Raw genomic sequence first — 26,873 nt, 5'->3', positions numbered from 1 at the left:
TTCAAACTACATTCCCACCTCCAACCACATTCTTGATCTTCAGGTCCTCTAGTTGGCTTTCCACTGCCTGAGCAGGAAGTGAACTTATACATTTCTAGACCTTTGCCTATTTTCCTCATTATGGGCTCAAATTATAATGTCCTTCCTGACTGGCCACCCGTACCCATCTCTCTATCCAAATCCATCTTGTTTTTCATTAGGCAACTGAAGTACATTCTCTTTTCCCAAAGAAAATTAATACATACTTATTCTCTGCTACATTACTACTACTGCTACTAAGTCACTTCAGTCGGGTCCGACTCTGTGCGACCCCATGGACTGCAGCCTACTAGGCTTCTCCGTCCATGGGATTCTCCAGGCAAGAACACTGGAGTGGGTTGCCATTTCCTTCTCCAATGCATGAAAGTGAGAAGTGAAAGTGAAGTCACTCAGTCCTGTCCGACTCTTACCATATACATATGGACCTGTTTTTTCCATTCTCACTCATTTCTTCATTCAACATACCTTTGTAGATTTGGCATGTACTAATAATTCCAGTAAGAAACTAGGATGAATGGACAGGATAGACCCACTGCACTGGAGGACACCCTGCTTACTACTTCCTTGTCATTTGCCTCTATATTCCATTGTTACCACTAAATTTGTTGCTGCCATGTCTTGAAAAATTCTCTATCTTGAAAGATCCCCTCGTTCCTGCATAAACTCTTTCTACTGATGCAGTCATCTACTAGAATCAAACTCTGGGATCATCCCGACAGTGTTCTATTGGACAAATGGAGGAACTTCCAATTTCCTTTGCAAAGTGTATACTGGTCATTTACTATTAACGTGTTACATTTGAGAATCAAGACAGTTTAGGGCTGAAAGGAATCTAATGGGGAAATGGAGGCATGGGAAGATTAGGGGACTTGTTACAAGTTACTAATGGAAGCAAGACTAGACTCAAAGTTCTAGGTTTTCTTGCTATCCTCACTGAACTCCACCATCAATGGGTAATTGAATCACAGGACATCACGAGTATCAGTAAGTAACAACTCAGCCATCACCTCTGTTTTAAAAGCATAGTATGTTATTTCTTCCAGAAATAGATCAGTGTAGATATAAACATGACAAACTACATCACTCTTCAAAGAAGAACAAATTCTTATACATCCAGGTGAAATCATCTAATTAGAGTAAAATTCTAGGAGAGTACTAAATTGGGAAAATGAATATAGCGTTTGAGGCAATGTTAAAGAGCTAAAAAATTTCATTTAAAATAAAGCAAACACAATAATTTTTCAAAATCATATCATGCAAAGAGGCAGTTTAAACATTTGAGTTTCTAAAACACTAAAGATAGAAGCATATAAATTTAGTTACCAATGATCTTTGGGGACAGAGATATCATTAAGCTATTTGTGGAAAACCTAAAGCACTCAGTAAAATGAAGAGCACTGACTGGATCATCACAATACTAGATATATGCTGAATCACAGATAATCGGAGAGAGGAAGCCAACCAAAATGAAGAGCTAATCCATTCCTTCCTCCTGGAAATCACCTTGACCCACCCAGAAGAAACAAAGCTTATGGAGTCTTACTTGAAGTATTAAATTCAGAGTATGCAAGTTCTTTTATACAATAAAGGCAACTTTTTATGGAATAAATTGGAGATTAAAAGTGATTAAAGATAAAAAGGAGTTAGACTTAGTGACACATACTTAACAGAAACTTTTGTCACAGCAAAGTCACATTTTTCGGTTCCTTCACATACATCATCTGTGTTGCATATACTTTCCTGGGCCCATCTGCATTTGTGTCTTATCTAAGTAGATTTCTGGCAGTGGCTCTGTTTGAGTCTACCAAAGCACATTATTCCAAAAAAAAAAGGCGGTGTTGTGGGGTGGTGAATGACTCATACAAACCTAAGGCAAGCATATGCTTAGGTGTCTTTAGCCCTTTAATGAGGGGAAACTATAAGGATGGAAAAGGTGGATAAAGGAAGAATAGAGGCGCAGAGGTCAAATATGTCCCTGAAAAAAATATATTGAGTTAAATTCATCAGGATGTGTTTTTTTTTGTTTGTTTGTTTTAATACCTGTAAGACTAGGACCCTGGCAGCCACTGCCTAAATCCAGTTCACATGTTTTTGTAAATACTTTTATTGGAACACACGCTTGTTCAGTCATTTGCTGTGCCCGCTGTCTAGCAAATGGGGACCTTTGCAAAGACCATAAAGAACAGCTTGGGCGTAAAAGATATTCAAAAAATTTCCCCCTGAATTTAGGGTCTTATCTTGGGAAGGTAAAATCAAAAGGGTTAAAGTATTATTAGCCTATATTTAGTTGTTTGATTAAAACACTGGCATTATGTGCTTGGAAATAATGAATGGTCATTGTTTGGCATTAAGAACGCGACACAATTTTAAGTAATTCTTTAAGTAACTTGTTTTTTTTTCAAGGACAAGCCAAAATCAGCCCAAAGAATAGAAAATTTTCAGGTTAGATAAGGCATCTCTACAATCTGGGCAGATAACAGAAGAATAACCTTTTACTATATCTTACTAAGAGTAAACTAAATTCTACACCAATTTTTCATTCCAACAGAAGAAGGCAAAAAAGCAACTCTGAGCTTTGCATTGGTAATGTAGTATTTTATCCATAAACTCCTTTAAAAAATTGTTTCCTAACATATTGACTAAATGTCTTTGATAACTAAACTGTTTAACAGTCAATGACATTTGTTGCTATTCATTATTTTAAACCTATTTTTCTTTTAATAAATATCTAAATCTTTAAAGATTAAAAAATTTTATCTCCTAATAAAGCCATCAAAACTGAGCAAATTTTACCAATATTTTTATACATTACATTGCTTTTTTCCCATATAATTCTTTGTGTGTTATTCACTCAGTCATTTCTGACTCTTTGTAACCCCATAGACTATATATGCCAGCCAGGCTCCTCTGTCCCTGGGAATTTTCCAGGCAAGAATACTGGAGTGCTAGCCATTTCCTTCTCCAGGGGATCTTCCCGACTCAGGGACCAAACCTGGGTCTCCTGCATTGCAGGCAGATTCTTTACCATCTGAACCACCAGGAAAGCCTTTGTAGATATGATATTTAAAGGCAAATAATTTGGGGTTTTTTGGTATAGTCAGTTTTCAATTTCAATTCAAGCTCTATTCTTTACTATTTCCTTTCACATTCTGGAACAAACCACTTTTACTGAGAACAAAAATATTCTTCTTTTTTTTTTTTTACTTATGAATGTATTATTTATTTTTTTAAAATTTTTATTTATTAATTATTTTCTTTACTTTACAATATTGTATTTGTTTTGCCATACATCAACATGAATCCACCATGGGTATACAGTGTTCCCAATCCTTAACCCTCCTCCCCTCCCTCCCCATACCATCCCTCTGGATCATCCCAGTGTACCAGCTCCAAGCATCCTGTATCCTGCATTGAACCTGGACTGGCGATTCGTTTCTTATATGATATTATACATGTTTTAATGCCATTCTCCCAAATCATCCCCCCATTCCCTCTCCCATAGAGTCCAAAAGACTGTTCTATACATCTGTGTCTCTTTTGCTGTCTTGCATACAGGGGTATCATTACCATCTTTCTAAATTCCATATATATGCATTAGTATACTGTATTGGTGTTTTTCTTTCTGGCTTACTTCACTCTGTATAATAGGCTCCAGTTCCATCCACCTCATTAGAACTGATTCACATGTATTCTTTTTAATGGCTGAATAATACTCCATTGTGTATATGTACCACAGCTTTCTTATCCATTCATCTGCTGATGGACATCTAGGTTGCTTCCATGTCCTGGCATATTTTAGTTATAGTTCTTTGCCATGATTATTTCTAGTCTAGTCTGAACCACCTAGATAAGCCATAAGTTTTAATCAAACTTACTAACATTTCAGAGAAAAACTGGAGAGTAACCACTATCATATACAAGCTATTAAGGAGACCAGCAAAGCTTACACAACTACTTTATAAGATCTTCATAGCCAAGTGTACACCTTTAACACTTTTGTGGATGCAAAAATATGTTTATTAAAATGACCCAAAGATTCAGCCACTCTGTTACTATTTAAATAAAAAGCAATGATATACATAACAACTAACTGGTGACACATCTGAAAATTCTATTTTCCTTAGAAATTATTTATAGCCATAAATTTTCATTTATTAACTTGATTTATATTAGTTTAAATTCTACAATTAATATCCTCCAAATTATGTTTGAACTGACAGAACATAACACAATTACCGTTGAATAAAAAAGATTAAGAATTATAACTTAATATTGTTTTTGTTCAGTTGCTAAGTTGTTTCCGACTCTTTGTAACCACATGGATTGTAGTGCACCAGGCTTCTCTGTCCAGCACTATCTCCCTGAGTTTGCTCAAACTCATATCCATCAAGTCGGTGATGCCATCCAACCATCTCATCCTCTGTCACCCCCTCCTCGTCTTGCCCTCAGTTTTTCCCAGCATCAAGGTCTTTTTCAGTGAGTCAGCTCTTCGCATCAGGGGACAAAGTATTGGAGCTTCAGCTTCAGAATCAGCCCTTCCAATGAATAGTCAGGATTGATTTCCTTTAGGATTGACTGATTTGATATCCTTTCTGTCCAAGCGACTCTCAAGAGACTTCTCCAGAACCACAGTTCCAAAGCCTCAATCCTTCAGCGCTCAGCCTTCTTTATGGTCCATCTCTCACATCCATATATGACTACTGGAAAACCCATAGCTTTGACTATATGGACCTTTGTCAGCAAAATGATGCTCTGCTTTTTAGTATACTATCTAGGTTTGTCACAGCTATTCTTCCAAGGAGCAAGCACCTTTTAATTTCATGGTTGCAGTCACTGTCCTCATTGATTTTGGAGCCCAAGACAATATAGTTGAATACATTAACCTTAGCTTATTTCAACAGTAAACCAGTTAAAGGAATTCAGGAAGTTAGCATTAACTTATCTCTTCATTAGAAAATAAATCCAAATCTTAAACAAGAAAAATTAAATTATATGTTTAGTCTCCATATTGAAAAAAAGCAAGGAAAAGACATTTAGTTATTTATAACCTAAATTTACCAAACCAATTCATGTCTAAAGATTCACTTTGATGTTTCTAAGCTAACATTGTGAAGGATTTGTTTTTCCCTTAAAAATGTCAGTACATTCAAAAAATTAACGTTCAACTTACATTCTTGAAATTCTGAGAATATTAAATTTTCCAAGTATTTATTAGTATCTCTAATGAAAAAATTCTCTTTTTTCCTAAGACACTATAACTTAATTTATTCTAGAAGTAGGGAAATATTTCATTTTCTTATCTATGAGCAGTAAAGGGTTTTTCTCAAATACACAGCCACCAACAGGACTTAAAACTTCAGTTCTACCACCCTAGGCACAGGACACTAGAAAACACAAAACACACATTCTCAAAGTGTTTTTCTCCTAGTCAGTGGAAATAATATTTTCTACATGGATTTGAGCACAACAAAAGACAAACAATAGAGACCAACTGACCAAACTCTGTGTCATCTCTCGCCCAACAGAGAATAGATTCCCATCATCCTATAGAGATCCCAAGTGAATACATCATGAAACCAGATTGCCAATTAGAGCTACCCCAAACAGGAAATCATTTGTAGATTATGGGACCTTGACTGGCCTGTTGGTTCAGTGCACGAGTTCCTGGAATTGGCTGGTTTTGCATACTTCTTTTTTTTTTTTTAATACAGGAGGGTTCAGTACCCAGTTGGGAAAATGGACATTACCTAACATTGAGTTAACCAAAACTGGTAACTATTAGCCAAGGATCCAAAACAATAATAATGAAGCAAGGAAACCAGAATAAAAGATACCAAATCAGAAGAAAATGGAGAGTCAGAATTTCACTCCAGAGGCCACTTCTTTGGAACTGTTTCACCAGTTCCAGCAGGCAGGCATACTATGTATTTTGATGGCAACCTCCAACCCTATCAAAATGTAATTTTTAAGTAGTTGAAAACATGGTTCTCATACAAACATAGAGGGAGCACTTGCCGAAGATTTATTTAGCTTATTTAATGAAAAAAGCAGCAAGATGATACAGCTGGCCCAAAAGAGAATTAGAGTTTAGGTAATTTCTCAGGAAAGACATATGAAATAATCTGTTTAGAGACAAAGCCATTTAACATCAAACAGGACAATAAAACCATAACTTTGAGATGTTTTTCTTTCCACTGGGCCAAAATCATTTTCAGGTCTTCAAAACACAAATCTACACGTCAGCTTACAACTTCATAAGTCTGAGCCAAATTAGTAGTAAATTACAGGTCATACAAGCGTATCTGTCCATTGGTAATTAAATTATGCTTTGGTAAGCCTTTTAGGCTGTGCTTCAACACATTGTTGAAGAGATTTTTAAACTCTTTGAGCTCATGGATCCTTTCCTTAGCTGTGTCCAGTCTTCTGATATATTCATCACAAGCATTCATCATTTATATTGCAGTGTTTCTGACTTACAGCATTTCCTTTTGATTGTACAAATGTTATCTCTCTGCTCACATGACACACCTATTCTTGCATGTTGTCTACTTTCTGTATTAGATTCCTTATCAAATTATTCATCAGATCAGATCAGTCGCTCAGTCATGTCTGACTCTTTGCAATCCCATGAATCACAGCACGCCAGGCCTCCCTGTCCATCACCAACTCCCAGAGTTCACGCAGACTCACGTCCATCGAGTCGGTGATGCCATCCAGCCATCTCATCCTCTGTCGTCCCCTTCTCCTCCTGCCCCCAATCCCTCCCAGCATCAGGGTCTTTTCCAATGAGTCAACTCTTCGCATGAGGTGGCCAAAGTACTGGAGTTTCAGCTTTAGCATGATTCCTTCCAAAGAAATCCCAGGGCTGATCTCCTTCCGAATGGACTGGTTGGATCTCCTTGCAGTCCCAGGGACTCTCAAGAGTCTTCTCCAACACCACAGTTCAAAAGCATCAATTCTTTGGCGCTCAGCCTTCTTTACAGTCCAACTCTCACATCCATACATGACTGCAGGAAAAACCATAGCCTTGACTAGACGAACCTTTGTTAGCAAAGTAATGTCTCTGCTTTTGAATATACTATCTAGGTTGGTCATAACTTTTCTTCCAAGGAGTAAGCGTCTTTTAATTTCATGGCTGCAGTCACCATCTGTAGTGATTTTGGAGCTCAGAAAAGTGAAGTCTGACACTGTTTCCACTGTTTGCCCATCTATTTCCCATGAAGTGATGGGACCGGATGCCATGATCTTCGTTTTCTGAATGGTGAGCTTTAAGCCAATTTTTTCACTCTCCACTTTCACTTTCATCAAGAGACTTTTGAGTTCCTCTTCACTTTCTGCCATAAGGGTGGTGTCATCTGCATATCTGAGGTTATTGAGATTTCTCCCAGCAATCTTGATTCCAGCTTGTGTTTCTTCCAGTCCAGCATGTCTCATGATGTACTCTGCATATAAGTTAAACAAACAGGGTGACAATATACAGCCTTGACATACTCCTTTTCCTATTTGGAACCAGTCTGTTGTTCCATGTCCAGTTCTAACTGTTGCTTCCTGACCTGCATACAGGTTTCTCAAGAGGCAGATCAGCTGGTCTGGTATTCCCATCTCTTTCAGAATTTTCCACATAGTTACTTAAAATTCCCAGTCTAATAATATCAAAATCTGTGCCATATCTGAGTCTGGTTCTGAGGCATGACTTGTCTCTTCAGACTTTTTGCTTTTTCAGAATGTCCTGTAATTTTTTGTTGCAAGCTGTGTATGATATAAAAGGAACTGAGAGAGACCTGAGATGTGAGGTTTTATATTTATCTGAATAGGAGTTTAATTGTGTTTACTGTTAGCTGTAGGTGTCAGAGACTAATATTTCCTCTAGTATCTTTTCTTTTTTGGTCTATTTTTTTTTTTTTTTTTGCCTTTGGGTTTTCCTAGAGACTCCTTAAATAGAGTCTGAGGCCTGTGGGACGTTCAGCTGCAGTCTCTGTTATTTTCAGGAGCCCTATTGATATGGTGTATGGTGTAGGGAGGAGAGGCATTCTAGAGTCCATGGTCAGGTCTCAGTCTTTTTGTGAGCCTGAGATGGGCATTTCTCTTTACCCCTAGTTGGTTCTTTGGTGGCTCAGTAAAGAATTCATCTGCCGATGCAGGAGATGCAGGAAATGAGGGTTTGATCCCTGGGTCAGGAAGATCCCCCGGAGAAGGAAATGGCAAGCCACTTTTGTGTTCTTGCCTGGGAAATCCCATGGACAGAGAAGCCCGGCAGGCTACAGTCCATGAAGTCGCAAAAGAATTGGATGTGACTTAGCAAGTAAACAACAACAAAAAAGGTTGGTTAGGCTTTGGTAAAACCCCAGTCAGTGAGGCTCTGGTAAATAGTTTTCCTTGACAGCAGGCCCTGAGAAAGAGAACAGAGAGCTTTGGGCATACTTTACTTTGCTCCTGCCCCTAACAGAGCATCAGGGAAAGTTGGGACCTGGTGGGGCTGCTGGAGGTAAAACTCATGAAACTGTGGGGCTTCCCCTGAAATTTTTAACGTGGAGTTTTTAACTTAAAAACTAGTTACAATGCTAGTAACTAGTCTACAATGAATCTCCAGCGATTCTTCAATTATAGTTTTAAGTCTTCCTACTAACTCCAGCGGGGGGCCTTCTGCTTCTGGGCATCTGTTCTTGGTAAGCAAAGACTCTCTGTATCCACTTCTTTGTCTCCTAGGGGCAGCAGTTTACCCTGTGACCTTAAGTCTCCGGTGGATGTAAGAAGAGTTGTTGATCTTCAGTTTATTCCATTTTTTTCTCTTTGGGGAAACAGTGATAACTTTCAACCTCTTTATATGTCAGACTGGAACCACAATGAGAATCATAATCAGCTTTACAGATTTATTATGATAATGACATTAAATATATAAGTTAATATTTAAGACATGATATATAGGAAGCAACTAATAAATGGAAGATATGTTTATTAATATTCCTAAAGATTTTTTTAATCAGACAAAATAACTAAATAAGAAAGTCAGTGTATTTTCAGTGAGTTGTTTCTCACTGGCCACAATTTATAGAGTGAGATCACTGCTGCACTGCAACTCATGTCATCTGGAGAGCCCCACTCACATTTTCCCAAATGTCAATATTTAGTTGGTGTTTAGGCATCATATAAAAAAATAAAACTAATCTTCATCATAAAAGGAAGCATTCCAAATATTATAAAATTATCAACATTAGCTAAAAAATGAATGGTTCTAACAAAAGGTTTGTGTCTCAGTTATATTCCCTATGCACAAGGACCATTCTACAGATCAGATCAAATCAGTCACTCAGTCGTGCCTGACTCTGTGACCCCATGAATCGCAGCACTCCAGGCCTCCCTGTCCATCACCAACTCCCGGAGTGCACTGAGACTCACGTCCATCGAGTCAGTGATGCCATCCAGCCATCTCATCCTCTGTCATCCCCTTCTCCTCCTGCCCCCAATCCTTCCCAGCATCAGTCTTTTCCAATGAGTCAACTCTTCGCATGAGGTGGCCAAAGTACTGGAGTTTCAGCTTTAGTATCATTCCTTCCAAAGAAATCCCAGGGCTGATCTCCTTCAGAATGGACTGGTTGGCTCTCCTGTCAGTCCAAGGGACTCTCAAGAGTCTTCTCCAACACCACAGTTCAAAAGCATCAATTCTTCGGCACTCAGCCTTCTTCACAGTCCAACTCTCACATCCATACATGACCACAGGAAAAACCATAGACTTGACTAGACGAACCTTTGTTGGCAAAGTAATTTCTCTGCTTTTGAATATGCTATCTAGGTTGGTCGTAACTTTTCTTCCAAGGAGTAAGCATCTTTTAATTTCATGGCTGCAGTCACCATCTGTAGTGATTTTGGAGCCCAGAAAAATAAACTCTGACACTGTTTCCACTGTTTCCCCATCTATTTCCCATGAAGTGATGGGACCGGATGCCATGATATTCATTTTCTGAATGTTGAGTTTTAAGCCAACTTTTTTACTCTCCACTTTCACTTTCATCAAGAGGCTTTTGAGTTCTTCTTCACTTTCTGCCATAAGGGTGGTGTCATCTGCATATCTGAGGTTATTGATATTTCTCCCGGCAATCTTGATTCCAGCTTGTGTTTCTTCCAGTCCAGCGTTTCTCATGATGTACTCTGCATATAAGTTAAATAAGCAGGGTGACAATATACAGCCTTGACGAACTCATTTTCCTATTTGGAACCAGTCTGTTGTTCCATGTCCATTTCTAACTGTTGCTTCCTGACCTGCATACAGGTTTCTCAAGAGGCAGATCAGGTGGTCTGATATTCCCATCTCTTTGAGAATTTTCTGCAGTTGACTGTGATCCCCAAAGTCAAAGGCTTTGGCATAGTCAATAAAGCAGAAATAGATGTTTTTCTGGAACTCTCTTGCTTTTCCCATGATCCAGCGGATGTTGGCAATTTGATCTCTGGTTCTTCTGCCTTTTCTAAAACCAGCTTGAACATCAGGAAGTTCATGGTTCACATATTGCTGAAGCCTGGCTTGGAGAATTGTGAGCATTACTTTACTAGCATGTGAGATGAGTGCAACTGTGCGGTAGTTTAAGCGTTCTTTGGCATTGCCTTTCTTTGGGATTGGAATGAAAACTGACCTTTTCCAGTCCTGTGGCCACTGCTGAGTTTTCCAAATTTGCTGGCATATTGAGTGCAGCACTTTCACAGCATCATCTTTCAGGATTTGGAAGAGCTCAACTGGAATTCCATCACCTCCACTAGCTTTGTTCGTAGTGATGCTTTCTAAGGCCCACTTGACTTCACATTCCAGGATGTATGGCTCTAGGTCAGTGATCACACCATTGTGATTATCTGGGTCGTGAAGATCTTTTTTGTACAGTTCTTCTGTGTATTCTTGCCATCTCTTCTTAATATCTTCTGCTTCTTTTAGGTCCATACCATTTCTGTCCTTTATCAAGCTCATCTTTGCATGAAATGTTCCTTTGGTGTCTCTAATTTTGTTGAAGAGATCTCTAGTCTTTCCCATTATGTTGTTTTCCTCTATTTCTTTGCATTGATTGCTGAAGAAGGCTTTCTTATCTCTTCTTGCTATTCTTTGGAACTCTGCATTCAGATGTTTGTATCTTTCCTTTTCTCCTTTGCTTTTTGCTTCTCTTCTTTTCACAGCTATTTGTAAGGCCTCCCCAGACAGCCATTTTGCTTTTTTGCATTTCTTTTCCATAGGGATGGTCTTGATCCCTGTCTCCTATACAATGTCATGAACCTCATTCCATAGTTCATCAGGCACTCTATCTATCAGATCTAGGCCCTTAAATCTATTTCTCACTTCTACTGTATAATCATAAGGGATTTGATTTAGGTCATACCTGAATGGTCTAGTGGTTTTCCCTACTTTCTTCAATTTGAGTCTGAATTTGGCAATAAGGAGTTCATGGTCTGAGCCACAGTCAGCTCATGCTCTTGTTTTTGCTGACTGTATAGACCTTCTCCATCTTTGGCTGCAAAGAATATAATCAATCTTATTTCGGTGTTGACCATCTGGTGATGTCCATGTATAGAGTCTTCTCTTGTGTTGTTGGAAGAGGGTGTTTGTTATGACCAGTGCATTTTCTGAAGCCCTTTCTAAAAAAATCGGTTAATATGTGAAACACAAAGTCTGGTTCATGGGAGACAATAAACACATTTGTTGTTTTCCTTATCTCCTCCTTCCTTTCCCCTAGTGAGGACACATTAAAGTGAATTCTTCAAATTAAATGAATTCAGAAAAGCAGGGTTAAAATTTAGTCAATTTGTCAGTATTGAAAACTCAAAGATGTCACTAGTCGTAAGTGTATTCTAAGTTCTTAAGCTATCTGAATGTTAACATCTAAATTTATTATCTTATCATTGTACACCCTACTTTTTATGGCCCTCAAATTATAGTAGTATTATTTATAAGTGTTCTCTATTTAAAGCATTATCTGTGTCACTAAATATCAGAGATATCATTTGTCATTTAGCCTTCAGGGTAATAAACCATGCATTTGTCCTGTGGGTGATGCAGATGGCCCCTCAAAGAAGACCATGACTTCTAACACATCTCGTCTCCATCAATGTATATTTCACTATTTACTCTATTTTTTACTTTTCTCAAGCTATAAAACAATATGCCAATAGAGTAGCATTCCACAGACATGATGGTCCAGCATCTACTACCCCAAATTATCCACAAATAGAAAAGATATATAAGTCCTTGCTACTCAAGGTGTAGCCCATATACCAATGGCATTGATGTATGTTTATCCATTCTGTGTAACAAATACTCCAAAATTTAGCAAGGCAAACAACAAATGTGTTATCTCAGTTTCTGTGAGTCAGAAGTCTGGCACAGGTAAACAGTGTTTCTGGCTTGAGTCTCTTCAAAGTCTGCAATTAGCACATCAGATGGAGCTGCAGTCATTTCACAGCCCCCTCACTGCTTCATGCTCACTCACATAGGCAGTAGTAGTGGGCAGGCCTCTGTTCAGTTCAGTTCAGTTCAGTCACTCAGTCGTGTCTGACTCTTTGCGACCCCATGAATCGCAGCACGCCAGGCCTCCCACAGCACACCAGGCCTCCCTGTCCATCACCAACTCCCGGAGTTCACTCAAACTCACATCCATCGAGTCGGTGATGCCATCCAGCCATCTCATCCTCTGTCATCCCCTTCTCCTCCTGCCCCCAATCCCTCCCAGCATCAGAGCCTTTTCCAGTGAGTCAACTCTTCGCATGAAGTGGCCAAAGTACTGGAGTTTCAGCTTTAGCATCCTTCCTTCCAAAGAAATCCCAGGGCTGATCTCCTTTAAAATGGACTGGTTGGATCTCCTTGCAGTCCAAGGGACTCTCAAGAGTCTCCTCCAACACCACAGTTCAAAAGCATCAATTCTTCAGTGCCTAGCCCCTTGCTAACTATTGTCCAGAGATATCAGTTCCTTGTCATGGATATCTCACAATGGTACACCACACAGCCTGGCAGATTCCTCTCCTCTCAGCAAGTAAAAGAATGTACCCACGACAGAAAACAGTCTTTTTGTAATCTTTTCTCAGAACTGACATCACATCATTTTTGCCATATTGTATTCCTAAGAAACCAGTCGAAAGGTCCAGTCTACACTCAGGCCGGGATGTAGATATCAGGAAAGAGGGGGTTTTATTTGGAGGCATCTTAGAGGCTGCCTATCTCTACTGGCATCTGCTGAGAACTTGTTTGAAATGCAGGATCACAGAATTAGTGGAGAGAATCTGAATTTTAACAAGACTCCAAGGTAATGTGTATGTCAAGAAGCACTGCTCCAGGGAGCAAGGCCTACGTGCTTTATGCTTTGCAGAGGCTGCTTCTTCACCTAATTTTACTCACTGCTTAAAGTCACTTTCTAAGAATTGCAAAGGTTAATTTTCCTTGCAACTCAGTTCTCTCATACTCAACAAATAGGAAAATTATAGTTACTGAAGTATTACTGAAGTACTGCTGTGCTGCAGATAGCAGATTAGAAAAAATTGAGGGACTCAGGAAGAAAAAACGGCATAAGAACTGTGGCAAACAGATCTAATATCAATATCTAGTAGTTACTAAAAGAAAAAATTGAGCACTTTTATAAGAAGGGACCATATGAACAAAGGACTAACAAGCGATTACCTCAATAACCCCTAAGTGCATTGTTGAATAACTCTGAATTAGAAATACTCTGTTCATGGTGGTGGCCTCTTACTACTACTTGATTCTGTCTGGTTCTACTACTTTGTTCTATTTACAGAGATGGAGAAGTGCACAGCATATTTTAGAAATAAATCCATGAAAAATTATAGAAATGTAAATACTAAGTGGGTCTAAGTATCTTGATTATTCCCTTTCCAAATAGATTTTATATCTCAATGATGCTTAAAAGAATAATCTGTATTCAGTATTTGAAACCTTTCCATACAAGACCACTAATAACTTTGGTATAAATATTTTACATCTCCCTCAAATTCTACTTAGGGGAAAAGATAAAATTCCATTCCATACTGACTGTATGCTTAGTGACATCATGTTGGCAGCTTGACACTGGCCATTGTAGGAGTATTTACAGCATAGAAACTATAAAACTTCATAAATCAGAACTTGACTTAACTTTGTTGATTATCTTATAACAAGATCTTAAGGGGAAAATGATCCAATGGGGAAAATGTTGATACTACAGATTTGACTTAAAACTGTGTCATGTCCTTAGCTATTACATTATCCATAGCATAAAAAAATTACTGGGAAATACTCTGTATGCAGTCAAAAACATATCTAACTTAGCCAAATTGCTCCCATCACTGACAAATCCATAAAGCTCAGATGTTAACTCATGCTGAGGCTGAAACAGGTTTCAGTTTAATGAATATAATTTGCACTAGGGTGGAAAATGGTTAAACAACAGATCACATATCAGACTTAAGGAAGAAAAATTATTTAGAAAAGAGTTAGTGGACTGGGATCAATTCTATTTGTTCAATTATGGTTGGACTGAAACTAGAAGTTGCTGTCTGTATAATAATTCAACAAAAATAAACAAAAGGAGTTTCTGAGAATCAGTTACAGTACATGAAATTGACAATAAAAGGTACTGTATATTTTATTTTATAAAACATTCTATATAAATTATATATAATTTTATATAAATATTTTAGTATTATTTGTATCAGCACAGTTTCTATTATGTGCATGTGTGCATGTTTGTGTGTGTGTAGCTTTCCAGGCAGCCAACCATTCAACATTTCCCAGCACAGCACCCTGCCTCCTGCTTCCCTCCCATTGGAGACACAGCCACTACAAATCACGGGGGGGCACATTACCAAATCCGAGCCTTCCGTGTAAAAATCGCACTTTAAATTCTAAATTAGAAAAATGAACATGCAGAAAGAACATTTATTATAGGTTAGCAGAAACTCTTCTGGTCTGTGTTCTGTGTGGGAGCTCTTCTATTACAAATATGGGGAGTCCATGTTTCAGTGACATCATTCCAAATGAATTTAAGCTCAGGTGATTTATAGTCTTATACATTAGCCAGAATTATACTTTGCATATACATATTGAAATCTCTCAAGAAAGAAATTTTCACTGTATTAGGTTATGGTAAAGGAGTTTTCATCACAGGCATCTAAGTATCAACTGGAGCTAAAACCTGACCGAAAAAAAAAAAAAAAACCTGACCGAATAAGGCTGTAGAGTTCTCTGTCTTCCTTTGGTAATCAGAGGACTCACCAGCAGACACTATACAGATCTCATGAGCAGGCCTGATGGCAGGAATTTATGTTCAAGATTCAGGAGAGTCACATGTGCCCCTTTCAAATAAACCAGATGCAGCTATCTAATTTATCAAAACAATATCAATTGGTCAGCTGTGCTGATGATAGTGTTTTTATGTATGTAATTTAGTCTTTGGGGAAATTACCCCTCTATGAGGTTTTGGGAAAACAGTGAACTGTTTTAGTTATTGTTCATTTCCACATAAAAACAATTCTAATGGAGGAAGACAAAGCTGACTGGTAGAAAAATGGAATCCTCTGTTGCCCAATTCAAAACAAATTCTGTTGTAAATTTTGAACTGGCTACGAAAGCAGAGGAAAACTTTGGCAGACTAGCTCTGACTTGCAAATGCTACATGCTCTTCTCCTAACGCATTCTAAACCCAAAGCATTGGATGCAAGTATTGTACTGTGTCTTCTCAGACTGCAGTAAGATGGTGCCATCCTTAAGGGTCCTCTGGACAAAACAGGAGTGCTTTAGAAATACAGCTATTAATGAAACTGCTAGAAATTTTAAGGATGAGTAGACAGGAAATCTGTATTCTTCAGAGGATGTGGCAAATTTGAGGAGGGAGTACATTTAGACAAGAGGAGGTTATACAAAGGGAACATGCAGATAAACTGGGATAAACTATTAGAGAAATAATATTCTAAGTATCTTTACAACAGCCCTTTAATTTAGTACATTAGATGCTTTTGATTTTTTTTTTAGATATTTAGAAATAAATACAGCTAGAAAAAAGGCCTTCCGCCAATTACAAATTTGAAAAAAAAAATGCTGATTGTTTTTTTCACCTTAGACACTAGGATTAGGACATCACATTAAAAGGTAAATCTAATTTATTCTCCTTCCTTCATATTCATGATCACTAACTTGCTTGCAAAATAGTCTTCCTATAACAGCTTGCTGGACATTTGGGATTTGGGTCATGGATACTGTGGATTTTACAGTAGGTTGCATAACTGGGAGATGGCCTGCTTTTATCTGATTAGTCAATTCCCATAAATAAAAAGATAAGAATGGTACAGGGGAGCTTTGTGAGAGATATGAACACTGGTGCTATGCAAGCCTGCAGGATGACAAGAAGGAATAAGCAATGTCCCTATTTGGCAGATATATTCAGCAGCTCATGTGCACATTTCAGTTAATATATAGACCCATTAAATATGGTATGTATGTTTATCTTGGCACAGAACACAAATATTACTTTTAGTGAAACCCAAATGGCAAGAGCTAAAATTACTATCGCCACAGAATTTCTGATAAGGTGATTAAAATTCACATAGAGCTCAAACTCTAGCCATGAGCTTTTACTAGCTAAGTAATTTGCCAGAGATGGAGCAGTAAATTAATTGCTCTGTCTCCTGTATAGCTTGAATGATTCTCTCATAGCAGAAACAATTTAGTAATCAAATGGCCACAGGAATGACAATCAGAGACTATGTTAGAATGAAGGGAAGTCCTGAGATGATCTGATCTACAGAATCTTCTTATAACAATTTCAATGAAACCTCAATACAGAGAGCAGAGAAAAGTGATACGTGGATTTCTCTACTGAATTACATTTTCAATATTGGGCAGAAATTAGACTTTGTTCACAGACAGCTTTACTATGTCTATTGAGTCCAGGGGTTCACCAGAGCTCAAAATTAATCCCCAGGATTCTTCTTCTTGTATAAGAAGATTGTATATGCCAAGTCACCTTGCCCAAAGGTAGACTGTGACAATGACAGGCCAGAGCTCTGTCCTGGGTTCCTTACACACCACCACCAAAGAAGTCAGTTTATTTGGCAACTTCATGATGAAGTGAAAGCATGGCCATATTCCTTCTTGGATTCCAGTGAGACAATTCATAACCTTTGTATTTTTGTAGTAGTAAAATGATAGATCGGACAAAAACATAGATCTGGAAAAGTTTATTATTAAGAATATTTGCTTTTCAAGACCCCCCATTAAGTTCTTCTATAGACCAGTTCATTGATCATAATTGACATGAAATTTCAGTCTTCATTCTGTCTAGAGTTGAGAGACCTATTTTGCTACAATTTTGAGGCACGAGAGGCTTATTAAGTACGAAGATGGGCTGTACTGCAATACCTAAGGGCCAGAGGTGACAAGTGAAGAGGAAAAGAGGAAAGGACATTGACATCTCTTTGGATCAATTAATGCAAACCTTATAAAAAAATCTTTTTTTGGTAGCATCCTATTTGTTTGTTCCCTTTGTTTAATTTCTTTCACCAAGTGTTTACAGAACAGTGTTGTTGTATTAGTACGAGTTACCACCTCCGAACACACAGAATAATGCTTGGAGTGTGATTTACGTCGTGAAGTCCACTTCCTTTCAGAGATACTCTCTTGTAACCTATACATTTAAGCTGGGAATAACCTTGCCCTAGTTACTCAGTGTTTGAACTCTGTGAGTTGGTGGGAGTGGGATTCCGTGCTTGGAATGCTTTAATACTGAAGAGCTCTTTCTTGCTACCTTATTCTTTCCCCTCAAGCACTGTATCACTAGCAAGTGTTAGTCAGTCATTTGTGTCCGACTCTTGCCGATTCTTCAGGCAAGAACCCTGGAGTCGGTTGTCATTCCCTTCTCCAGGGGATCTTCCCAACCCAGGGATTGAACCTGGGTCTCGCATATTGCAGGCAGATTCTTAACCATCTAAGCCACTAGAGAAGCCCTATGGTATTACTGACTTATAGCAAAACTCAAGGGAGGGGCATTCTTGACAGATGGTTCATCTTATGGCAATCATTCAGGCCTTGGACAAATAAGACTTGTACATCCACTATGCGTTAAGCACTCTTAGAGGTCTTGGGTACAGTGGTGAACAGGACAGACCAAGTCCCCTGCCCTCTGTGATGGCTTACATGCTCATATGGGAGACAGAAAATAAAAAGTAAACAAGTAATAAGTAGGATGATTTCCATTAGTCATAAGTATTATGAAGGGAACATAAAAATGTAGAAATGCTGTGTACAACTAAGCACAGGAATTAGATACTATGATTGATCAGCAAGGGGCTCTCCAAGGAGGGGTCACTTAAACTCAGACCATGAGGAAGTCCTCCCAACCACCACTGTCCTCAGAGAAACATCCTGGGATCTTGTAAGACCTCAAGTGGGAAAACCACACAGGTTCCCGCCCACTGGGCAAGACTGCTGTCTTCTGAATGGATGGGCAGACTTCCTAAGGACTGATGTGCATAACAGTGAGGAAAGGCAGGGCAGCTGCTGGGGACAGAAGCCACATGGTGATTTAGCCCTGGTGGTGGATCGTTCCTGCTTTGAAGGTTCACCAGGAGTAACATAACTGTACCTTAATTCCAGGAGAAAGCACTATTAGGTGGAGTGCCAGGTAACAGGCAGACAGCCGTGTGAACCGAATGGCCCAGGGCTCGCTCCCACGGTGGGAAGCTGTTTACTCTCTCCCTGGAGGACACAGGGTTAGATGCAGTTAAGTGTGTAATCATTATCAGCCTGACCAACACGTTCTTAGTGACTTGCTTTCGTCATATTTTCCCCTACAGTGGTTCAATGGCCTGTGAATGTTTGCTTTCAGAAGAAAAGAATTTTTTTATTTAAATAAATCATTTCATGGTCAAAGGAAGCTTTTGTTACTTCAGAGTCTACTCCCCTCTCATTCATATTGCTCAACAAAACTGAACACTTCTTATGTGATGCAGCCACTGTGTAGCTCAGACAAAAACTGCTGGGAAAAGAGTATAAGTATGTTTTAACCCTCCAGTGACACAGTTGCTGGGAATGTGCATTATTGTCTTAAGAGCTGAACTTTCTCAGATCCTAAAATTACGACTATTTCCCCTCCGCAAAATCAATCCATCCTTAAAACAGACCATAAGAGATGGACAAAACATAAGACACAGCTTTTTTAAGGAACTGAAAGCTTAGCTGAAGAAACAGCTAAAAGACACAATAATAGGTAGCAACATAAGTGTACAAAATTAAGGTAGACTGTCAGATACAAACTACACAGTAGAGGGTAAACAGGCCAGCAGAAGAGATACTTCATGGAAGAATTAGGACTTTAAGAATGGGGAGGATTTGGAGGGGAAAACAGTATTTCAAGTGAAGGGAGTAACAGGGAATATGTCCAGATCTGGGCATGCGCAGGAACATTCTGACAGGACAGGGTGGGGATGTGAACAAATGCAGCTGTGGTTCATCTGGGGAGCTGTTGGGAAATGGCCACACTTCCATTGCACTGTTCCTACAATGGGCACAGCATGTTTTATCGGCTACAGATGCTTAACTGAACAATTTTGCAAGACTTTGACTTCTATTGATTTTCCTGGCTCCTCTGTGGATGTTCTAGGCAAATTGTTGGTCATTTGTAAATATTTGTTGTATTACTTGTAATTTGAACAGTATTTTGATGACTCATAGGGTGTGGGGGTAAATTCAAATATAAAAAAATTGCCACAAAACCTCCTTCCCCCACACAACCTTAAAGCAAGGTCACTGAGACAACACCACAAATAGAAAACCATCTCAAGACTTACTAAGTTCTGTTCATGGATGTCTCAGAGAAAATTGATTTTCCTTGCTGACTGCCTAAGAATTTTTGGTACATTTCTCAGAGAAGATAAGGTAGTCTCCTAAGTCACTTTATTTAATATCCTAGGTAGATTAACGGTTTTTAAATTATACTTCATACTTTATACATACATACGTAAGCATTTTTGTACATATACACATGGAATTTACCTGCAATCTTAAATCTCTGAAGTCATCCTAAAAATTTCATCTCTCTTAATAGCTGTCTGTCACATTCACTCAATCCAAAGTTCTCCTTCAGAGATGGATTGTTTCCTAGAAATACATTTACAATATAAATGCATATATAAGCTTCTTTCTCTCTTTTGACTTGAGTCACTCACAACAGAGTGCCTTGGATAATTCTAGAAACCCATAAATCTGAATTATCCTGGGTGTTCAAGAGAGAATAAGCAAGGCCCAGTCTCCTGGGTTAAAAGACCTCAGGCGAAAAAAAATTGGAATTTCATTTAAACCCTGATGAATGTGACTAGGACCTCTGGTGGCTAAATCTGTCCTTGCCTCACAGTCCAGTCCACTGGAATCTCTGTAGGAGCCTTATCTCTTCAATTCCAACCAGAACAAGGGCTATCTTGCAGCGCTCTCCCCCTACTTCCTTCAGAAACAATCTTCATGTTAATAGATATTCCTGTTGAACTGTAGGGCCTACAGAGAAATTCTGCTTTGTAACTAAGACAGATTTCTCTGAAGTAATTTAAAACCATCAGAAAGACTACATACCTAGAAGTCATTTAAGGGAACTGTCCCAGAGTCTCATATCCCAGTTTTGATTGGAGCTGCTCTTGACACATCTGAAGGAAATAATGAAATATACAGAAAATACTTGTACACTTCATTGTGTAAAGTAGATCAGCCTCATTTATCAGCCTCTTGGATTCAGGGAATATTGAAACAATTTGGTTCCTGTTAAACATGAAAGCATTTTTCAGCACTACATATTTGTCAGTATAGTCATAAAAGGTACAGACATTTTCTGTACTCTTAATTTTTTATTTGCAGATTTCAGTTTCTTCATCTATAAAAGAAGGATAGAAATAATAATACTTAAGGCACAGGGTTATTATTGAGTTGACCAAATGTTCGCTTGGTCATTTCTATAACATCGAAAAACCTGAATGAACTTTTTGGCCAACCCAATATAATGCATGTAGAGCTTTTATTAATGGTGTTTGTCACCTAATCTCTCAAAAATAGGAGCTGCTACAATGATGATGATGATTCCTTAATTTCTACAGATTCCTATCCCCCCTTCTCTCAATATCCACACACATACTCAATTAACAAGGATAAACTATTAAATCTGAGCTTCCCTGGTGGCTCAGTGGTAAAGAATTCTGCCTGCCAATGCAGGAGACACAGGTTCAATCCCTGGGTCAGGAAGATCCCCTGGAGAAGGAAATGGCAAGCCACTCCAGTATTCTTGCCTGGGAAATCACTTGGATAGAGGACTACAGTCCATGGGGTCACAAAAGAGTCAGACACAACCAAGCAACTAAAACAACAACAACAAACAATCTGGCCATAGAGAGCACAAGTCTCTTGACAGAATCTGTCATTCAATAGGCTATTTCCAGGCAGCTTGGTGAAGGTCAGAGATGCAGTGAGAGTTCATAGTCCCTTTCAGAGCCTGTTAAGGCTGGAAGGAAGTGAGTTCTTTGAATATGACTCCTAGCCTTTGTCAGCAGTTTTCAAAAAGATCCCGCGCTCAAGTAAATTTGTATTTTATTCTCTGAATGTAAAATGATGGACTGCAGGAGACAGAATTTAAATGACTTTGGGGTCTTTCAAGAACACAGACTAACTGGCAGGTCTCTCCTCTCTCCCTGCCCTCCACAGGTTAACCTCAGAGCCACAGACGGGAAGCTCATGCGCCAGTTGCTCCTCATCAATGAGAGCATTGAGTCCATCAAGTGGATGATTGAAGAGAAAGCCACCATCACCAGCCGAGGCAGCAGTCTGAGTGGCAGCCTGTGCAGCTTACTGGAGAGTCAGAGCACCTCCTTACACGGCAGCTGCAACAGCCTCCACGATGGCAGTGATGGGCTCGACGGCATCTCCGTGGGGAGCTACCTGGACACTTTGGCGGATGACGTCCCAGGCCATCACACCCCCTCAGACTTGGACCAGTTCAGTGACAGTTCAGTCGTAGGGGACTCACACGCACTGTACAAGCGTCCCAAGTTGGATTCTGAATACTACTGCTTTGGCTAATGCCCCAGTTTAATGCATGGGATTGGTGTGCAATTAACTTGTATTTATCCTCCTTCTCCGCTGCTATATTTTTGGTGTGAATTTTTTTTTTTTTTTTTTAGTACGACAACCTTTTAAAAGGAAGCTTATTTTGAATGGCTTGATGGTGTTTCTGTTGCTCCTAGTATTTCTCGTCTGGACTGATTTCTCTTTCTCTCTTAAGTCTCTCTATTTATTATGATGATTTTTCTCCCTTCTTTCACAGTGGCACAAATAAAGTAGGGGGAAAAGAATAAGCAATAATTATATCTTTGCTTTTGTTTTCAGAGCAAGGGGTCAGGGATTACAAGATAAACTTCGCTAAATTTTACAATAAACCAAAATCTCATAATAGCTGATTTTGTTGTCTGTATTCTTAAATGATTCAAAGGTTTGTTTTCCAGAAAACACTGTGGTTTATTACTGTTTTTATATTGGTTGGACAACATGCTTGGGACTAAGCTAGGCATTATTTTGAGGCCACAAGTTCCTAGTGTGTAATCAATAATACCGCTAACCACACATTGCTCATGACAACCATTAGGAAGCCCCAACTCTATGCAATCTATTCAATTCAAGTTTGTGTTCATACTGTAGATGATCATTTTGTCACCAGTGATTCTAACTCAAGCTGTAGACAAATTTGTGTAATTAAATATATGATTCTCCCAAATTTCAAAGAATAATTGAAATTAAGTAAAAAGGTGATTAGAGGTTAAGGTGTCCTAGATTTATTGTATTCTGAGATTTTGTTGATGTTTACTATAAGCACTTTACAATTATAGGGTATATAAAAACATAGATTCATACAATGGATGTATGATGGATGAATGAAGTCGGAAGTAGTATCACTATTTACTTACAAAACCTAACAGATCCTTTCATTCTGAGAAGAATAAATAATTTCTTTGTTTTCTGGAATGATGTCTGAAATATCATTCATGTAGTGAAAATTTCAATGTGATATTAATCTTCTACATTTCCTTTATCTTGATGATTCCTCGTGAGTAAATCTAATTGAGATTTCAAACTGTTCTCTGTAATGATACATGTTTCTGCACTAAACACTTGACAATGTGAACCAAAAACTCTACTCGTAACTGAAAAATGGCCATACTCCAGAAATAATTTCCCCCAAATTTCCTTTGTTATTATACATATTACACACGGTCAAATTTATTATTTCCAAGTTATATATTATTCAATTTCCAATTAAGATCTACGGGGTCTATATTTCACACTGGCCCTTTTTTCATAAATCGTAGATAAAATCCTGATCAACAACAATCTCAAGATGTCAGGATTGTCTCCCTTCTGTGTTTGAGGAAAATGAAACACAAAGAAGGCAGGTAACTGGGTCAGATCTCCCAGTAATTGTCAAAATTGGAATTTAAACTTAAGTCTGTCTGATTCTAAAAATAAAACTTGGTAATAAAACTTGGTACCTGTAGTTTTCTTTTTTTGTGGGATCTTTGTCAGGTTTTGGTATTAGGTGGCCTCATAGAATGAGTTTGGAAGTTTACCTTCCTCTGCAATTTTCTGGAAGAGTTTGAGCAGGATAGGTGTTAGCTCTTCTCTAAATTTTTGGTAGAATTCAGCTGTGAAGCCATCTGGACCTGGGCTTTTGTGTGCTGGAAGATTTTTGATTACAGTTTCAATTTCCGTGCTTGTGATGGGTCTGTTAAGGTTTTCTATTTCTTCCTGGTCGAGTTTTGGAAAGTTGTACTTTTCTAAGAATTTGTCCATTTCTTCCTCGTTGTCCATTTTATTGGCATATAATTGTTGATAGTAGTCTCTTATGATCCTTTGTATTTCTGTGTTGTCTGTTGTGATCTCTCCATTTTCGTTTCTAATTTTATTGATTTGATTTTTCTCCCTTTGTTTCTTGGTTAGTCTGGCTAATGGTTTGTCAATTTTATTTATCCTTTCAAAGAACCAGCTTTTGGCTTTGTTGATTTTTGCTATGGTCTCTTTTGTTTCTTTTGCATTTATTTCTGCTCTAATTTTTAAGATTTCTTTTCTTCTACTAACCCTGGGGTTCTTCATTTCTTCCTTTTCTAGTTGCTTTGGGTGTAGAGTTAGGTTATTTATTTGACTTTTTTCTTGTTTCTTGAGGTATGCCTGTATTGCTATGAACTTTCCCCTTAGCACTGCTTTTACCGTGTCCCACAGGTTTGGGGTTGTTGTGTTTTCATTTTCATTCGTTTCTATGCAAATTTTGATTTCTTTTTTGATTTCTTCTGTGATTTGTTGGTTATTCAGCAGCATGTTGTTCAGCCTCCATATGTTGGAATTTTTAATAGTTTTTCTCCTGTAATTGAGATCTAATCTTACTGCATTGTGGTCAGAAAAGATGCTTGGAATGATTTCTATTTTTTTGAATTTACCAAGGCTAGCTTTATGGCCCAGGATGTGATCTATCCTGGAGAAGGTTCCATGTGCGCTTGAGAAAAAGGTGAAATTCATTGTTTTGGGGTGAAATGTCCTATAGATATCAATTAGGTCTAACTGGTCTATTGTATCATTTAAAGTTTGTGTTTCCTTGTTAATTTTCTGTTTAGTTGATCTATCCATAGGTGTGAGTGGGGTATTAAAGTCTCCCACTATTATTGTGTTATTGTTAATTTCTCCTTTCATACTTGTTAGCATTTGCCTTACATACTGCGGTGCTCCTGTGTTGGGTGCATATATATTTATAATTGTTATATCTTCTTCTTGGATTGATCCTTTGATCATTATGTAGTGACCTTCTTTGTCTCTTTTCACAGCCTTTGTTTTAAAGTCTATTTTATCTGATGTGAGTATTGCTACTCCTGCTTTCTTTTGGTCCCTATTTGCATGGAAAATCTTTTTCCAGCCCTTCACTTTCAGTCTGTATGTGTCCCCTGTTTTGAGGTGGGTCTCCTGTAGACAACATATGTAGTGGTCTTATTTTTGTATCCATTCAGCCAGTCTTTGTCTTTTGATTGGGGCATTCAACCCATTTACGTTTAAGGTAATTACTGATAAGTATGATCCCGTTGCCATTTACTTTATTGTTTTGGGTTTGAGTTTATACACCATTTTTGTGTTTCCTGTCTAGAGAATATCCTTTAGTATTTGTTGGAGAGCTGGTTTGGTGGTGCAGAATTCTCTCAGCTTTTGCTTGTCTGAGAAGCTTTTGATTTCTCCTTCATACTTGAATGAGATCCTTGCTGGGTACAATAATGTGGGCTGTAGGTTATTTTCTTTCATCATTTTAAGTATGTCTTGCCATTCCTTCCTGGCTTGAAGAGTTTCTATTGAAAGATCAGCTGTTATCCTTATGGGAATTCCCTTGTGTGTTATTTGTTGTTTTTCCCTTGCTGCTTTTAATATTTTTTCTTTGTGTTTGATCTTTGTTAATTTGATTAATATGTGTCTTGGGGTGTTTCGCCTTGGGTTTATCCTGTTTGGGACTCTCTGGGTTTCTTGGACTTGGGTGATTATTTCCTTCCCCATTTTAGGGAAGTTTTCAACTATTATCCCCTCAAGTATTTTCTCCTCAAGTATTTTCTCATGGTCTTTCTTTTTGTCTTCTTCTTCTGGAACCCCTATGATTCGAATGTTGTAGCGTTTAATACTGTCCTGGAGGTCTCTGAGATTGTCCTCATTTCTTTTAATTCGTTTTTCTTTTATCCTCTCTGATTCATTTATTTCTACCATTCTATCTTCTAATTCAGTAATCCTATCTTCTGCCTCTGTTATTCTACTATTTGTTGCCTCCAGAGTGTTTTTAATTTCATTTATTGCATTATTCATTATATATTGACTCTTTTATTTCTTCTAGGTCCTTATTAAACCTTTCTTGCATCTTCTCAATCCTTGTCTCCAGGCTATTTATCTGTGATTCCATTTTAATTTCAAGATTTTGGATCAATTTCACTATCATTATTCGGAATTCTTTATCAGGTAGATTCCCTATCTCTTCCTCTTTTGTTTGGCTTGGTGGGCATTTATCCTGTTCCTTTATCTGCTGGGTATTCCTCTGTCTCTTCATCTTGTTTAAATTGCTGAGTTTGGGGTGTCCTTTCTGTATTCTGGCAGTTTGTGGAGTTCTCTTTATTGTGTCTTTTCCTCGCTGTGTGTGGGTTTGTACAGGTGGCTTGTCAAGGTTTCCTGGTTAGGGAAGCTTGTGTCGGTGTTCTGGTGGGTGGAGCTGTATTTCTTCTCTCTGGAGTGCAATGAAATGTCCAGTAATGAGTTATGAGATGTCTATGGTATTGGGGTGACTTTGGGCAGCTTGTATTTTGAAGCTCAGGGCTGTGTTCCTTTGTTGCTGGAGAATTTTCTTGGTATGTCTTGCCCTGGAACTCGTTGGCCCTTGTGTGGTACTTGGTTTCAGTGTCGGTATGGAGGCGTTTGATGAGCTCCTGTCAATTAATGTTCCTTGGAGTCAGGAGTTCCCTGGAGTCAGGGTTTGGACTTAAGCCTCCTGCTTCCAGTTATCAGTCTTATTTTTACAGTAGTTTCAAAACTTCTCCTTCTATACAGCACCATTGATAAAACATCTACGTTAAAGATGAAAAGTTTCTCTACTGTGAGGGTCACTCAGAGAGGTTCACAGCGTTACATGGAGAAGAGAATTGGGAGGAGGGAGTTAGAGGTGACCCAAATGAGATGAGGTGGAATCAATAGTGGAGAGAGTGGGGTAGCAGTAGTCACTTCCTTATGTGCACTCCACAACTGGACCACTCAGACATGTTCACGGAGTTATACAGAGAAGAGA

The 26,873-nt window shown here is 38.4% G+C and overlaps 1 protein-coding gene and 1 long non-coding RNA gene across 37 annotated transcripts in view; one reads left to right on the top strand and one right to left on the bottom strand.

Annotated features, from left to right (window-relative positions):
• Window positions 1–22,485, top strand: part of LURAP1L (leucine rich adaptor protein 1 like) — a 54,330-nt gene extending 31,845 nt beyond the window's left edge. Inside the window, exon 2 of the mRNA XM_086414336.1 lies at window positions 21,734–22,485. Coding sequence (XP_086270462.1) covers window positions 21,734–22,108 — 375 coding nt within the window. The 3' untranslated portion in view covers window positions 22,109–22,485. The remainder of the gene's footprint in view (window positions 1–21,733) is intronic.
• Window positions 1–26,873, bottom strand: part of LOC147366889 (uncharacterized) — a 1,020,561-nt gene that overhangs the window by 858,475 nt on the left and 135,213 nt on the right. For 29 of the 36 annotated variants that reach the window (XR_015169118.1, XR_015169102.1, XR_015169109.1 and 26 more), the window contains exon 3: window positions 20,618–20,688. The exons of 5 other annotated variants lie outside the window; for them this stretch is intronic. This is a non-coding gene — a long non-coding RNA (uncharacterized LOC147366889). Of the gene's footprint in view, window positions 1–8,856; window positions 8,872–20,137; window positions 20,153–20,617; window positions 20,689–26,873 lie in introns of those variants that run through there. 2 more of the 36 variants (XR_015169137.1, XR_015169135.1) reach the window with 2 other exon arrangements.

This window comes from Bos grunniens, chromosome 8, assembly GCF_055505025.1.
Source record: "Bos grunniens cultivar Pamir isolate PY7600 chromosome 8, Bosgru_T2T1.0, whole genome shotgun sequence".
Classification (NCBI taxonomy): domain Eukaryota; kingdom Metazoa; phylum Chordata; class Mammalia; order Artiodactyla; family Bovidae; genus Bos; species Bos grunniens.
This window is presented reverse-complemented; position numbering and strand designations above follow the sequence as displayed.